The sequence below is a fragment of the Pygoscelis adeliae genome, unplaced genomic scaffold (genome assembly GCF_000699105.1).
Source record: "Pygoscelis adeliae isolate BGI_AS28 unplaced genomic scaffold, ASM69910v1 Scaffold282, whole genome shotgun sequence".
In the NCBI taxonomy this organism is placed as follows: Eukaryota; Metazoa; Chordata; class Aves; order Sphenisciformes; family Spheniscidae; genus Pygoscelis; species Pygoscelis adeliae.
In genome coordinates, this window is record NW_008824352.1 from 3,498,837 (window position 1) to 3,515,545 (window position 16,709).

General features: G+C 44.2%; 1 protein-coding gene across 1 annotated transcript in view; it reads left to right on the plus strand.

Annotated features, from left to right (window-relative positions):
- COL26A1 (collagen, type XXVI, alpha 1) overlaps positions 1-16,709 on the plus strand; it is a 180,100-nt gene that overhangs the window by 13,802 nt on the left and 149,589 nt on the right. The window contains exon 2 of the mRNA XM_009319292.1: positions 11,461-11,583. Coding sequence (XP_009317567.1) covers positions 11,461-11,583 — 123 coding nt within the window. The remainder of the gene's footprint in view (positions 1-11,460; positions 11,584-16,709) is intronic.

Consider the following 16,709-nt stretch of genomic DNA (forward strand, 5'->3'; position numbering starts at 1 on the left):
GGAACAATAGGATTATTTTCCAAATTATTTTTTATTGTAACGCCCAGGACAGCCTTGTGCCAGACATGGCAGACATGGAATAAAAAGTTTTCAATTTAAATAGCAAACTAACACACAGGCTTTGGGTTTTGTTTTTCAGACTGATTAACACTTTGAATACCCAGGCAGAGAGGTTTTGCCAGACTTTGTTTTTATTGAACTGGGGCTTCGTGTGGCTCATCTTGGGGATCTCTGAGCTGGGCAAGTGAAAGACAGCCTGCTTTATCTATACACAACACAGCCTGGTATTCAGAATGACCTGGCATATCAGTAGAGCAGTTACTGGAGAAAAGTTCTTTGCTCTTGGAGTACAGGCATGTGGGTAGAGTACAGCTGTCTCCAAAATATCTTCCTGGAGCACCAGCAGTAGTTTTGTCTCAGGCCTGATGCAAATGTTGGCTGATGGGTACCTGAACTTCAGTTGCCTCACTGAACGCATGTGGCTGACAAATCAAAAAGGGAAAAGAGGAATTGTTGGTCTCAAAGCAGTACAAGTAGATGGATTTGTCTAGACTGGCTTATCTCCAATCACCTCCTCCAGCACTAGAAACATTAGAAAGCTGTAGGGTTTTCTTGTGTTTGAGGAAAGGCTGTTTCTTTAGCAGTTTCAATGAGGATCTTGTCATGTCTGGCTCTTTGTATGGTAGTCACCTGAAACAGAAGTGATGTGGAATAAAGCTGAGCCTGCACACTTATTGTGACTTCACTCTAGAAAGAGGTCCCCTTGGCTCATGAAATCTAGTTCCCCACAATGATGGGCAACCACACAGTAGATAACTACTCTAGAAAGGTCTGCTGCATATAGTCCCTTGTATACCAGAGCCCACAAACTCCTTTACAAGTTGCTGAACAAATTGAAGACCTAGACTGAATGAAACGATTGTAACGTGCCACAGGAAAAGAGAAGGAGGGAGGGCAAGTGGAAGAAGTGTTGCTAGAAGAGTTCTGGGTTCTGTTTACCTGACACAGCTGTCTGTACAGGTATTTCCTGTACATTCTAACACTTGTGAATCTGAAGCTGATGCTCTGGTCTGCTTTTCAATGCTTTTTTGGGCCCACAGGATACTGCTCTGAGTGTTGAAATAAGCTCAGGAAAGCAAATCTGTATTCCTTTAAAGAGAAAAAGCAAAGTTTTGTCTGTGGGATCTCCTTCAATATATTTTTTCTTTTTAGCTATCAAGAGGGTGTACCTGTCTCCAATGACAGTAATATCTCTACTGTTGAGCTCCAGGAAAAACCTGAAACATGCACGTTACATGGGCAGATTAATACCATGCAATTAATAAGAAGCAATGACTCGATCATGCCATCCTAATTTTCTTCCTTGATACGCTCAGTGCTCTCCTTTTGACATTGCCTTTTGTTCTCGTTGTAATTTGTGGTTTTTGGTGCCAGTATAACGCTAATGAAAAACACTGCTTCATTTAGGCGAAGTCCCTGTGTTCCTGTCATGCATGTGGCTTTCATTGCTGCTGGTAAGTGCTGTGTGTTTGGCAACAGAGGGCTGAATGTGAGGCACAAAGATACCCTGTTGTCTGTACAGAACTCCATAAGCAAAAAAATAAATTCAGGAGCAGACCCTGTTCAACCCTTGCAGACTAGCTGTTGATGCATGCAGATACAGGGCCTACAGGGCTAAGTACGTGATTTGAAGGAGATGCTGAAAACCAGCAGGAGCCTGATTTGTCCATTTTGGAGGACTCAAATTGTGCAAATGTTGTTTTGTTATGATGTAATGTAGCAAGGGAAATTAAAGACAGCTATGGGTACTGACTTTATGGATGGGGGAGGAGACTCTGTAGCCACAACAGGAGTGCTAGTAAAGCATAGGATGCTGTTATAGGCTTGCTGACTCCTTATGCTAGTTTTCTTAATGTTTTTCTCTCCACAAAGTTTTTGAGGACAACTAGGCGTGTGTCAGTGTCTGTTTTTCCCACTTACAATTCCCCTTCCACCTCCTGCTAATTCAAAGTTAGAGTTTAATTCTGGATGAATTTATGTTGGTGTAAATTTAGAGGTACTGACTTTTATCAAAGTTAGTCTTGTACTTTAATGAAGATCAGGGCCACTGTCCTCAACTTAAGCAGCTCTAGATCAGATCTTCAGAGGAGGACACAGAGACAAGTGCCAACTGTTGTCTTTGAACACAGGGGTGTATTTCAGACAAATAGTCAGTGTTCCAAATCCCAGCTCTATATTTTCAATCAAGGTCTTAAGGATTTTTTTTTTTCCCTTGACCCCACTCCTCCCTTCAAGGTCAGGCTTTCTAGGAATGAACAAACCAGTACTACGGATGTATTGGCAATATGAAGCTAGGAGACTTATCTACAACCAGGTTATCCAGCTGTGCAAAAATGTTTAGACTCAGGTTCTTCTTTTGAAAGGCTCTAATTCAAGGAGCTTTTGTGTTGCAAAAATGACATACTTGGTTGTAATTGTACATGATTTCCACACTGCATGGATATGGAATGCCAAATTCCATCAAGTCAGTCTAATTTAACAAAGACGGATTCCATGGATATTTTTGTACGTTTCCTCTTTCCTCCCTCTGTGAACACTGGAAGCTACTGTCTTCTCATTGATTGTGATAAGCTTGGGGGAGGGAGCAGCAAAACAGTTCAGTGCCTAGAAAAATGCCTGTAAAAGCAAAGCACTTCAAAGGAGTGAAACCCCCCTTTTATTTCTGAGCACTCAGTCATGGACTAACTTCTTTCGTTTTCATGATGAAGGTAATTATGGTTCAGGTCAACCATATTTATTGTTTGATTCAGTTGGAACATGCCAGTAGCAAACTGAGAGGAGCTGGGTAGTGGGTATAAATCAGATGGACTTTATGCTAGAGAAATAGTCCTTGTGCCTTCTCACCTCTTCTCCCTTATGCATACATAAACAGATACATAGGCACAGAGGTACGTGTATTGAATGTGATTATTCCTGGTACTACCTGCTCAATGTTTTTTAAGTCCTCATCTCTCTCTGTTATGTTCTGCATTTATATTAGTGCTGATGTACAGGGTGGATCTACTGTACAAATGAATCAAGCGTGTGTAATAGACGAGTGCTATCATCTTCAGAGCCCCTCCTTCATTAGTTACAGCGGTTGGAAGGTGCCTTGTGAATGAGGTGGGGGATTGGAAGAGAAGAGGAATGGTCTCACGGCTGAAGAAGCTGAATGTTGCTCTGGGGAGCTGGATTCCCTCTTTGTCTCTGAAAAAGAGTTGCACCCATGGCTCCATACTATTTGGCTATTCTGCTTCTAGGTTTTTAATAATTCCAGTAGGGAGAGGTTTTTCCCTTAAACCCTGTAACTTCAATGGCTGCAGAAGGATAAGGCAAAATTTTGTGCAGTTTCCTATGAATTGAAGCGAGTTCAGCCCTCGAGGTAATGCTGTTTGGAAGGTCAACCATGAACACAACAAAGCAAGGAAAGCACAGTTAAATGCGCTTGGCTGCAGAACTTGCTGAAGATTAAAGCTGTTGTGCAGGCTGAACTGCATTTTCCTCCTAAGGTAAAGATTCCTCTAGGACTAAACTCCCTCCAGCGGCCTCTGATAATCCACTTTGTGTGGGAAAACTTAAGACTGTTATTGGCAACTGAGTATTTGAAGTGCACTAAGCACAGAACATATTGCCCCCTGGGGAAGAGTTATGCTATTGGGAGGTACCTAGATAAATTGTCCCATCTTAGTCTGCTAGCCAGAACTTATTTTTATGGCCGCTTTTTTCAAACTCTTGTTGGGTGGGGTGGGGGTGTGTGCAGAAAGATTGGAGTTCCTTCCAATCTTTGACTGACCAGCATAGCGGAGTGGGAGACCTGGAACTTGTCTTATTCCTGTTTGTGCCTCTGGCTCTCTGCTGCTTCAAATGGCTGCTGCTGTCTGGCTTCAGAAACACCAGCAGTCTTCCAGTTTTATTCGTTTCCCAAAATGAATGGGCTGTTACAAAGATTTTTCTCCCTTTTTCACAGGAGTCAGGGTAACCTCTATTAGTGACTATGAAGCACTCAGTGGGAGTACGGCACGTGTAAAACATCAATGTTGACAACAAGATTACTGTGGCTTGTCATGTCTTCTGACTTGCAGACCTCTTAAAACTTTGTAATGGAAGAGCAGACTCTGCTTTGAACTGAACCTTGCCATCATAAGCTTGTGTACAGCCACCCCCTCACCCTGCCAGGTGGTCTTTCATGGATTCCTTAGCAATGGTCTATCAATCTACAGACCTGAATCAGTCCATCAACTCTGAACATTCTAATATTGTGGAGACTGCTGCTCACAACTGAATTTTGTAGCTGGCTCTTTGCTGGACAACAAGCTGAATGACAGCCTTAGATCCTAAAACCTAGTTACCTGAGGAGAGCATGAATATGGACAAGAACAGGAGAAACTTACGCCCAACTTGGTTTTTTTATCTGAGCTTTCCAGTAACGTGATGGGATTGTTTCCTTCTTAGCCAGGTCACAGCAGTAAAGAGTAATCTGGTCACAGCCAACTGAATTAGCTGGTAAACTTGATCCTGACAAGAGTCAAAGCCCATTCAGGGAGGTGTGTATTTGTGAGTAAGAAGGGAATAATGTAGTTATGTAGAACTGAACGGTTCAGGAAGAGATACCCCAGAGAGCCTGGCAGCCTTTAAATCTGGATTTCTTGGCATGTAGAGGGCAACTTCTGCTCCTGGCCTCAGTGGAGTATATTAATAACTAACCCCTCCTAACAATGGGCTCCAGCACACAACATATGGATTGCTGTTCTGGCAAAGCAAGTGGGATGCTGTACTATTTACACAGAGAAAAGGGCACAGTTTGCTTTCATTGAGTCAGAACGGCAACTTTTTCCCAGTGAAAGTCAGCGACCTTCTGATTTTATTGAAATTCCTCTCTAGGATTGCAGGGAAATTGATAGCTCCAGTGAAAAATGTTATGAGGAAACTTGGGGAAATCTGTCTAGCTATCAAAACACTCCTACTGTTTTCTGTGCCCTAAATGTTGATCTCTGCTAAGTATAACATACAGTGTGTTATCCTTATGGAAACAAAAAGATAATTCAGTGCAGTTGTTTACACAGCACAAAGCTTTAGGGCAAATCACAAGCATCAGAAATGCCAACCTTATTGAGAGACTTCTGTAATATTTATTGGGAGCAGGGAGGGTCAATTCATGCCCAAACACGTGCAACAGGTGCTGATGAAATAATCCTGCATATAAAGTCTCCTTTTGTTTGGTTTTTTTGTTGTTGTCATGTGTCGTGATCCCCCCCCCCCCCCCCCCGAGAAAGACTTTGCTTGCTTCTGTCTTGGCCAGTTAAGTCTTGGCGATTTGAGCTTTTGTGTTGTACTCTGTGGCATGTGCTTTCATCGGAAGTACTAAAACCACACTAAATCTCCATTTTACTTAGCTCTACAACAGCATAAATGGCTTTGTTCAGAATCTAACTTGTAGGATTGTCTCCGCTGAAAGCGCAGCATTTCATGCTGGTAGGAACATGATTTGCTATAAGGCCACAGATATCAGGAGTTGTAGCCATGTCCTTCACTCCACTGAACACATCAGCCAGAAGGTCCTGTGTGTGGTAGGTGTTGCCTGCTGTAGGTCTGTCCTTAATGGGGCACGGCAGCAAGTCAGTTTTGTGTGAGGAGCTGAAAGTCATCCCACTGAAAGAAGTGATTAGGCGAGAATTAGCTGCTTTCATTTTCAAGTTGCATGTTCCTGATTAAACAGGCTACTTGCTGAGTCCTGATCAGTTCAGTCCAGTGGTTTCTGACATTGTTCAGTTTGTGATCACTTGTCCAGTGAAATGAACCCTAGTAACAACCAGTTGGCTTTTCTCTTGCAAACCCCATAGAAGGTCCTCCAGGGACCCCCAGGAGTCTGAGAAGCTTGGATAAAAGCCAGCAGTTTGGACTAGGAAAGAAGCAAACATTGCTTTTGGGGACGGCTCTGTAAGTTTGTTGTGGTGTGAGTCTTTCTAAGCATTCTCCGGAGGCGAATGAGTGGAGGGATGCCTTACGTACCCTTTGAGTGGTGGGCTTAGGAAACAGTACTGTGCAAATCCAAATGGTTAGAAGCGAGGAAGAGGAGGCTTGCGCTCTGTTGTTGTCTTCCCGTCTGTGAAATGATTGCTCTAAGCTAATTCAGTCATGCTAGCCAGGAATTAAGCTTTGATATGTTGAGTATATGACTGTTCTGGAACTTACAGTATTTTACCTCGAGCATTTGTTACCTCACACTTCTCCACCCTCTGCAGTCTCTCTTGCTGTAGGATTACAGGCTGTACAGACATCCCGAATCTCCAGGGGATGAACTGTGTGTCCAAATAAGGCTTCTGATGAGGTGTGCAGCAGGTTCAGAAAGCTGGTGGGGTGCAGAATATTGCTTCCTCCCTGGCGTCTGCCTACAGAAGCAAAATGCAGCTCAAGCTCCCTGTGTAAGTCCAGCTGCCCTTTGAGCTCCTCTCAGCCTGCTCCATGCACGCCCTGGGACATTAGGTTTTCTTGTCTCCTCTGGTGTCCAGGTGCCTGAAGCCATGCATCACTGCTCTCGCTGAGTCAGCAGAGAGCAGGTAACTCCCTCCCAGCATCTGCTGGGAGAAGGGTCCATTTAAGCTCAGAACAGTAGTCTTCAGAGTATCTGCAAACAGAAGCAAACTATTGAGTTTGTTGCTCTAATTAGCCTGAAATGTCCACAGTAACATCCTGAACCTACACAGTGAATATAATTGAATATCTGCTGGCATCAACACTCATATTCCCTCTGGAATGATGTCGTCAGCTGTGATCAAGATGTGAGATCTTGGTCTGTAGCCCTGGACTGAAACTGTCTAAATCAGTAGCTTGCAGGCCATGGTCTGCAGAACCTCAGTTGTCCATGAAAGTCTTCCAAGAATTAAATAGGATGGGAGAGGAGTGCATCTCTTTGGAAATGGCTGGGGAAAATGGACCAAGTGAGACTTGCCTTTCTAAGCAAAGCAGTGGAAGACTAATTCCACAAGACACTGTGGGGCATCATGCTAAATAGGTTGGTGATGAGCACGCATGAGATCCGACAGACCCAGCCCTAAAGGAGCTGCTATTTGGATCATTTTGTTTGCTTGGTTGGAATATTCTTTTTGAATAAGCAGCAATATATTCTCTGCCATCCTGGATGCGTGCCAGTAAAAGTCCTAAACCTTTCTTGCTAGCATCTGTATATAATATAAAGGGTCACTTATAATCTCTGTAAGCCATGATGGGGCCTTTCATCACTTTGTCTGAAGTCTGCTTGCATTCTGGAGACTGTTCTTGCTGACTTTTGGCTTGCAAAGAGAAATCCTGGGGTGGTTTTGTCTGTCTCTGTCGTAGTCACTGTGCTATTATCTGAACACTGAGTCCCAAGCTATATATCCTAACGCATCTTATGATCAGCTATGTTCCTGTCTTTCTGTCTTGCCTGCTTCTATGCCACAGTAAAAAACCAAACACCTAAAAATTGCATTTGCAGGAAAATTATGCTATTTATGGGAACCCAAGAGTGTGATGTCTTGCAAATGGGAATGTACCTTTCACTCCTGGGTGGGTACCTTTGTAACCAAACTCTTCCTTCTGTTGGTGAAGAGAGAAGTTAGAGAAATCTGTGTTCATGTTGGATTATCTGAGTATCTTTGGGGTCTGACTTTTTTTATTGTTTTTTTCCCCCCTCATGTTCCACGCTGTGGTAGTTCTGCTTTAGAGAAGACTCACAGTGCTGAGGTGACAAGTGTTGTACTTACCGTTGTCACTGCACTCTAGGTGCTCCTGCTGAGGAAGGTGGAAGGTTGTCCCTAGATTTCAGCAAAGGATCTGTTACTTTGCCATGGGCTATCAGTCCTGTTCAGCCTGGCAAACCCAGGTGGTGGCTTCAGGCTAGGAAAGCAATGAATGGAGAGTCTTGGGGAAGCTTCTTGCTTCCTGTAATGATTGCTTCCTTTTATGACAGGTCCCTGAGCAGGTCATCTGAAGAAATGAACCTCGGAAAGTGTTGGGTTTCTCCCCCCACCAACGTGCAGGCTTCTGTCCTGTGCACTGTAGTGTGGGAGCAGCCTTTATCTGCAACCGCTGCCTAAGGCTCTGTCACTGGATTGTAACAGGGTCTGTACAGCACGTCTCGCTTCCAAGAAAGGCTTTTCCAAGGCAGAAGTGACAACTTGACTGCCAAATTCCTTGGGCTTGCGAGAGGATATGTATACATGAACAGCTTATTCCAAGGACCAGGTAGAGCAAAGGTGTGAGACACCTACTCAGGCAACAGCAGTTTTGGATTGTTTGGAAAGAAAATCTGTGTGCGTGCCAGCAGCACCCACTAAATGAAAGCCCTGACAAAACCAGCTTTGTAGGTAGCTTAAAATAATCAACCTTTCTTGCAGTTTTTGACATAGGCAGCCTGCACAGTGCCACCTGTTTAGCTCCAGATCCACGAATGTAGTGCTAGACTCCCAAGCTGGTTGAAAATAATCCTTGAAGGAGCAAGATGATGTTAAATCTGGGTCTATGCAAGGGAAAGCTAAAGAGACTAACGGTTAGTTTCCAATTTCTCCTTAGGAGTTGCAATTTGGAGCTGCCATTATACATTAACCAGAGCAGATAGGCTGCCAGATTCCTTCTGGCAATTGTGGAGTCTGCCTCCAACGCCTGCCTTTCTCTTCTGCATTGTGCTGGGGTGTGCAGTGGTGTTCATCTTTGTTCACCTTCCCACCTCATTTGCCTTCAGGAATATGAAGCTCTCTAGTTTCAGCATCAGATATCAAGAGTTTTGCTCAGTGTGGTTGAATTTCTTTATCTGACACAGAAGTGCTTTGTGTGTACTCAAGAAGGTGGGACAGGTTGTCTCGGAAGCCCACCAAAATCCGTATTAGAGTGAAATAATCAGTGTAGGATAATCCAGCTCACACCATGGAAACAGTACTTCTTCCCAGATGACTCTGTGATGGGAGAAGGCCAGAGGGATGCGCATACAAGCTACATAACAGTTAAAGCATAGCATGTGTAAATAAATATTTGATTTATTTGGATTTCATTGACAAGCCAGAAAAATGGTCTTAATGTGAGGGGAGGCACTCGAGTCCTTGATAATTATGCTCTGTTTTAAAACATTCAGTAACTTTATTCTGAATTTGTTAGTATTTATGTCCCTTCATGCTCTGTTACATGTTGCTAGTGTGCATACTACTGCTTTATTCCTCTCCTGTGGTGGGACCAATTCCTTTCCTCACCGCGTGTTAATGAGAAGTTTTGTTTTTCATAACTTTAGGATATATGCTTCTGCCATTTTCCTGTCAGGTTCTGTATACGTGCAGTTTGTTTTGCCTGACATGAAATGCTTTTGCCCTGAAGTTTGCGCAGAAGCGCTGTCCTTTCCGATGGCTGTGGGCACTGTGCTAAAAACATGCTCAAGGTAAAACATACAGAGCTGTGGTTTCCCCAGCCCCTCTCGTACTCACCCTTTCTTCTGGTTGCTTTTCCTTCCATGCTCAACTGGCTGTTCCCATGGCATGAGGAGATCTTTTCCAGCAATACCCATCTGAACAAACTCCATGACTAAGGCTTGGAGAGACGAAATGGCTGATTGCACCATGAGTGCATGTGAAAGTAAAAAGAAAACTTTACTCTGAATTATCACATTTCCAGTCTCTAGCTCCTGTCTTTTGTTTCTTCTGATTTTGCTCCCTAAACTTTGCGCAGAAGTTGTGTTGAGCCTGTTAAAGAATCTGCTGTCATCATGTGATCTGAAGCTTCATTAATCTTATCTTTTTCCCTCATTTTGCCCTTTGGTTCTATGATGTAGATGTCAGTTGAGACATTTGGGTACTAGGGTATCTGATCTGTATATATACACCACAGATCCTCAATAAATCTGAGAAGTGGTTCTCAAGACCCTCCCTGCCAGCCTGGGGTCACCTGAGATGTGACTGTAGTCCATGTTTCCTGATGAAGAATTGCAAGCAGGTTTACAGTGAGCAGGAGGAGTGTCTGCAGGGAAAGCAGCATGGCTCTGCCTTGACGCAGCTGACGGGCTCGATGGCACTGGGTAGAAAGCCACCCTCTCTCTGGGTGCCCCAGCTCACCCGTCTGGCTGTAGCTGAAGGTCTGGTGGGCAGCCTGCTGGCCCCAGCTTGTCCATTGTGGTCTGCAGTGTTCAGCTCAGCCGCTGGCATGCGTACCTCCTATTCATGGAAATGAGAGTTATCCAGAGAGCAGGGAGCCTCCTGTGGAGATAGGAGGGGAACCCAAAAAGGAAACAAAATGCAACAAATGCTGTAAATGGCAAATACTAGAAAAATTGAACTGCCATGGGGAAGGTGGGTTAGGGAAGGAGGGGAGGGGATGTGCAGGTGCCTGTTTCCACTGTGCAGTTTGATTTTTCGTTTGCAAGGTTGGGGAGCTGCTGCGGTACTTGGAGAAGGGATCATCTGGGGGCTCTTACTTTAAGATGGATGAGGAGCAGGACTCTTCTGCATGTGCAGGAAATGCTTACACAAGCACTTTGTGTGTTTTGGAGCACAAGCTGGTGTCTCCGCTTCCCATTAGTGACCCCAGTTCTGATCCGCAATCAGTAGGAAAGTGGCTCTCAAACCTGTTAACTACACTGAGGTACAAAAGCAAAAACGTGAACCAGTATTTGGCAAATATGAATGATGCTTGCAAGGGAGAAATGAAAATATCCTTTCCCCCCTGTGCCCCGAGCATGACACTTGGAACCTAAAACCATATTTTTCAGAGACAGTGGAAAGGGTCTATGGGTCCTGATTCCCAGGGCTGACACTGCAGTTCCTGCCTTCTCCTGACCATAAGGCATATGAGGTCTCTCTCACTCTTGTTTTCTTATGAGACAGCATAAGGCACTAGTCCCTCCCTCCCCTGCATTTTCTCTTGCCCGTTTTTAGACTGTAACCTCACCAGGACAGCAATATGATTTGTTTGGCACCAAGCTTGTTCGAGCCCTGCTGACAATGAGCTCCACCACACCAAAAAGCAGAATTTTCCAACTCGAATGTTGTTCAGAATGGTAGGAGGCTGGGGAACGATACCATAATGAGCAGGATGAAATTAAGACCAGTACAATGGGAACTGACTATCGGGAGATTTGGAACACTTTTTTTTTTTTTCTGAAGTCCTATTGTTTATGATAACTAACAGAACTAAATTATGTACTATAAAACTCTGGCCTCTGAGGACCAAGCAAGAGGCGTTACTGGATCTCTTGTGGTTCAGGTTGGCAGAAGCAGGGAATCTTTCTGCAGCTATTGGGAGGAGAGGGTGGGGTGAGAAATGAAGACTGCAAGTTAGGCTAGCTATGGCTGGCAGCAGAAGCAACCCCACCCCCAGATACTTGGTTGTTTTTTACTGCAGTCTGATATATGTTGCTTCAGCTTGCTGTCTTACTGGGGCTAACAGTGTCCTTTCTCTCTGCAGGCATTGGTGTCACTATACGGTTACACGGACTGTTTCCTGCCAAGTGCAGAATGGATCAGAAACGGTGATCCAGCGAGTTTATCAGAGCTGCCGGTGGCCAGGACCTTGTGCCAACTTAGTGAGGTAAAAATCTTCATGTCTCGTGTTGCCCAAATTTTCCTGCACTTCTCATTAAATTGATTAGCTTTTAAGTACTGCATAGAGGGTTGAGATCAATGGGTCAGATGCTGATATCCAGCTTCATGGTGGTGTAACTAAAGAACGCCACTGGTGTTAGCTGCAGAGTGCTTATACATGAAGGTAAGTTTTTGTATTAGGGACAAGCTATGTGAAACAGCTTAGCTTAGGTTGTAATGCCAGTTTGTACTTCTCGGCACAGGAGGCTGCTGCTAGTCAGGCATGAAGCTAAATAAATGTAAAGTCCAACAGAGCGCTGCGTGACTGAACAGGGTTAGCAGGGATGCTGGACCAATGGCACTATGTGGCTTGTTGGTATGGAGTCCTCATACTTGGGTCTTTAAGGGTAATATTGATCACATACACTGGAAAGCTTTGATCAAATTCCTTGCAGCTGGTGATGGACAAAGGTAATGTGCCCAGAGTGGAATTTCCTTACGGCACCTCTTACTCCTGCATCTCAGTATCCTTTAGAGACATGCATGAAAGCACAATGCCCCCTCCCCACATGAGAAACAAAGCTTAGAGACACTGACTTGCCAAAAACTTGCCCTGAGTCTGCTGTTAGCTTGCTTTCCCTTTCAACTATTTATGGTCTTGGGACCCACCTACATGTAAGAAGAAAAAAAGAAGTGTGAAATAGCTATCCCCCGGCTACCATCTTTCAGTATGCAAAGTGTCTGTATTGTTGAGCTTTGCCTTCTCTGAAAGACATTCTCAGAGCAAAATAGTGTTACCCACCCATCTGGGAATTGGTGCAAAAAAGCCATTATGCTCTAAATTTACACCTAGCTTCTATAACAATTTCCCATGTAGACAAGCCCATAATTTAGCTCACAAAGCTTAGTCATTTTATTGCTATTGTTACTAATTCACTCACAGGGCACTGATTGAGGTCCTCTTGTAGTTGATAACCTAGCCAGAATACCGTTGAAATACCCACTTAAAAACCCAGAGATCCACCTTCCCAATCTGTTCTTGCAACTCTTCATCTGGAATTCACATTTTCCATGTGGCAGTTACCACAGTTGGTTCTCCAGTTTCTACTTGGCCACTGGTCAGTCTTAAGTTTTTTCACTTGTAATATATCTGCTTTGGTGTCTCTTTGGTCTTGTTTTATGCAAGACTGTGGTTGAAACACTTAATATTTTACACTGTCATGGCCAAACTTCTGTTGAAACTTTTTAATTTCCCAGACTTCTTACACACATAATTGTCGTTAGAAACTTGTGAGCTTTCACCTTGTCTCTTAAACTTGCCAAAATCTTGCTTATTTTTCCTTGTTAACATAACTGTAGTTTCATAAGAACCAAACAATTGATCATGTTACCGGTAAAAATCCTTTTTGTGGGCTCCTGCAGTTACTCATATACATTGATTCTTACATTGTTAACCCAGAGACTTTAGGAGTAGTGTGTGCTGTTGTGACATTGTTATTCATGGAACATTTTCAGTTTCAAATGTAGTTTGGTTCATTTGTCTGACAAGTCCAATTGTTTGGAGACAATGCAGAATGGCAGCAAACATCTCAATTTTTCTTTCTATGTGAAAATATCGTGGAAAGAAGCTGGGGCTATTGATATTTAAGATCTCAGGTGGTGAAAGCTCAGCAGACAGGAGCTACATTTCTGGAAGACAATCACCATGAAGAAACCTACCAGAAGAGAATGGGAGGACACTAATGCTCTGTTCGCTTTGCAAGTGGGAGGAAATGCAAGCAAAGTGAATGGCACCCTTCCAAAGAAATGACTATGCTGTCTGTCCTCTAATCATGCATCATATGACTTTCTTGCATGATGTAGAGAAAGACCCTGGACCTCTTTTTCCCAAGGACCTCCAGAAAGCTGCTGACAAATCCTGGCGCCCGCCCAGTTAGCAACAAAGGTAAAGCAGGAGCGGCATGTGCTGGTTCCTGATTGTTTCCTGTACTGCCACTGTACAAAAGGGAGACCCCCAAGAACAAGTAGCAATGAAGTTGAAGCCACTGAGATCCTGAGAGTTGAGTGGGTTGTTGGATAAGTTATCCCTACCCCAGACACCTTTTATAAGTGGTTGCTTGTTTTTGGCAGTGCATCTGACTTCTGATAACAGAATGCAAAACAGACGCTGAAAATGATGGATCTTGTGACATCTAACTACTGTGGGTAACATTTGGTAACCCTGAGTCATGTTGTATGGTTGAGGTCTTATTTCCTGGGCCTACGCGGCAGCCTATCAATGTTACGTTGCCAGCACCTAGGGATGTGTGAGTAACGGGCTTTCTTTTGTCTCGGAGTCAAGCCGAGGTTTTAAATTTTTCTTAAAAATTATGGTTTTTTTCCCCCTCTTTCACCAAAATGAATATTGTCTCTTTAGGAAACGCCATTCTCTCTCCTAATTCAGGTGAATCCCATCTCCTGTTTTCAGATGAAAACTCCCAAGGATAGCAATGAGACAGACAGTCCTGAATGTCACAGGGCAGTTGAGTCCCTCTTATATTCAGCACTGCACTTGCTAGTGCAGTTCCTTGCAAGTTATACTTGTTTTCCTTATTTTTCTGCTAAGAAACTGGCTTTGAAGGGACTTGTAAGCTTATACCAGCCACTGTGCTGCACAACTTCCTTCAACAGGTCTCTGAAAATTTCTACAGAAGATGAACAGAGCAGAAAACTCAACTCAGGCGCCCTACTCTTTTATTTCCTTCCCCCACCCTTCCCCTAACTAGTGGTTTGAGACTGATTCTGTACCTACTTTTTGAAAACAAAAAATCCCAACCCAAACCCCAAAAGTTATCTTAGCATGTCTGAAAGCTTTGGGTGACACTGCTGTCTGCCTGGGAGCTGTCCTGGTTTTCTTGGGAATCTGTTTCTTCTTGTGATGAGCACGCTGTCTGTGGTGCAGGGCAAAGGCAACTGCTCTGTGGTTAGGGTAAATGTTACCTTTTTTTGTGTTTCAAACTAACTTCTCCCCAAAAGAGGATGATGAATGTGGCATGGTAGAACATGAGCCCCTGGGATTGCCGTTTTGTCACCATGGCTCTCGCTAACAGCGAAGGACACCTCTACCCATGTTTCATCTAATCCTGCTACTGCAGGATTGAAGCCCAGAAATGCTTCAAGCCCTGATACCTTGCGAGGTCAAGGTATTCATCTCTCAGGGGGACATCCTAAGTAAAGATATCTTCAGCAGATGCCTTCAACAGGGAAAAGCAGTGTGACTAGTATTGAATCTGATAGTGTCCTGTCCCAACACTTCACAAAACACAGGAGAGGGCTTATGTTAGCTTCATGGAAGGGGAAGCAAAGAATCTCTTGTGTCACTGAACGCCTTCTCTAGGTCACCAGCCCTTGAGTGTGTTCCTGTAGTATGAAGGAGCTTCTCTATTTTGTCTACAGTCCTTAATGATTGCCTGCTTGACTGTATCTGCTCTACATGACAGGTCCAGCAAGAATGCTTCACAGGGCCAATGCTTCATTCCCACCAAACAACGTTGTTTCTGTTTCCTCCTTACCTTCTCTGTACCAGCACCTCTGTCTCTTCAGGTTTTCTGGAAGTCTAGCTTCTGGTGACGTCAGGCTTACTTATTCAGGCCAGGTCTTATTCTTCTCTAGTGAGATTTCTGGTGCCTGAGCTTGAAGGGGGGGCCACAGCCAGATTCATACGGTGTTACTCTTGACTGTAAGCAATACCAAATGTCAGTAAGCCATTGGCATTATTTTGGCTTTATAGTATTTCTCCCAGCTGCGACTTGAATCAAACTGTTTTCATCTCCTTGTTTACAGGGAATCAGCCGTATCTCGGAGAGCTTTCGTTCTGCCAGCACCCGTTATCGGGCTGCTCACTAGCAAAAGGGACACCAGCCAAAAAAAAGGCATCTCTCAACCTCGTGGTGACAGCTGAGAGGGGCTCTCTGTTAGAGAGACTCTGCTCACAAGCAGACATCAGTGTGGCCAGACAAGGATTTAATCTGTTTCCCGTCTCCCATTCATTCGTGTTATGTTTCTTTCCCTTATTGCACAAACTGCAGCTCAGGGTCAAGCCTTTGACAGAGGAGTATCTGTGAGATCCCCAGCCTAGCAGCTTCAGTTGTGTGATGTCCTTGCTGTCTGTTCACTTGCTCTTGGGAAGCTGGCAGCTGTACTTCTTTTGCAGGAGTGTCGTCATCTTGGCTGGGATGGGATGAGCCGCTCTGTTCTTGCCCTCCACCCTAGACTCTTTATTTAGCTTGGGTGCTGAGTTGCTCTGGAGCAGTCTTGGCTGGAGACTTTCCCTCAGCAGATCTATTCTTGAACTCTCTCCACTTGTGTAGTGAAGGCTTCAGCTTCTGCGTGCCATAGGATATTGCCTTTGCTTTGTCACGCTACGAAGTGAACGGGCAACTTTCCAGCAGTCTGGCTGAAGCTCCTAGTGTACTTATAAAAATCACATGCCATTTATCTGTCTGAAGGAAGGGATAAAGTCTCTAGCTTGGTGTTTCAATGGCAACCTAATCTCTGTATGTCTGCTGCCTGGATGGCTGCACTCAGCTCCCGGTAAACCCAGGCATCTGAATTGTAACCCTTCTGAGCAATCATTTTGCTGCAGCAGCTGCAGGCTAATGCACAATCCTATCATGCTTAGGACACTACGTTCCTCGAGGCTTAGAGAAGGGTGGTCTCATAGGCCAGGCAAGGATTTGAGACCTGCATTCAGTTGCTGGAGCTTTTGTGACTTCCTGTGCCTTTGGTCAAGTGATGCCACCTCACCTATAAGATGAGAACAGTAATTCTTTTGTCTTACTGTGTTTTATGATTTTGAGAATAGGACAACTTCTTGCTATACCCTAACTGGCCAAAATAAGCCTAATTTTGTTTAGAGTATTTGTGTATGACTGTTGTGGTCAGTAAAACAGTATCTCAGGATGTAAATGAATGTGATGAACAGCCTGGCAGATCATACACTGTTACAGTCTTCAGAAGACAAGCATTTTCTGCTTCAAACTGTTGTTGCTGTGAAAATCCCTATCTCATCTCTGGAAGCATGCTGCTTCAGATTGTGGCAGGATATTCTGACTCCTCTCCTACATGTTTCATCCTAGAAAAATGAATGTTCCC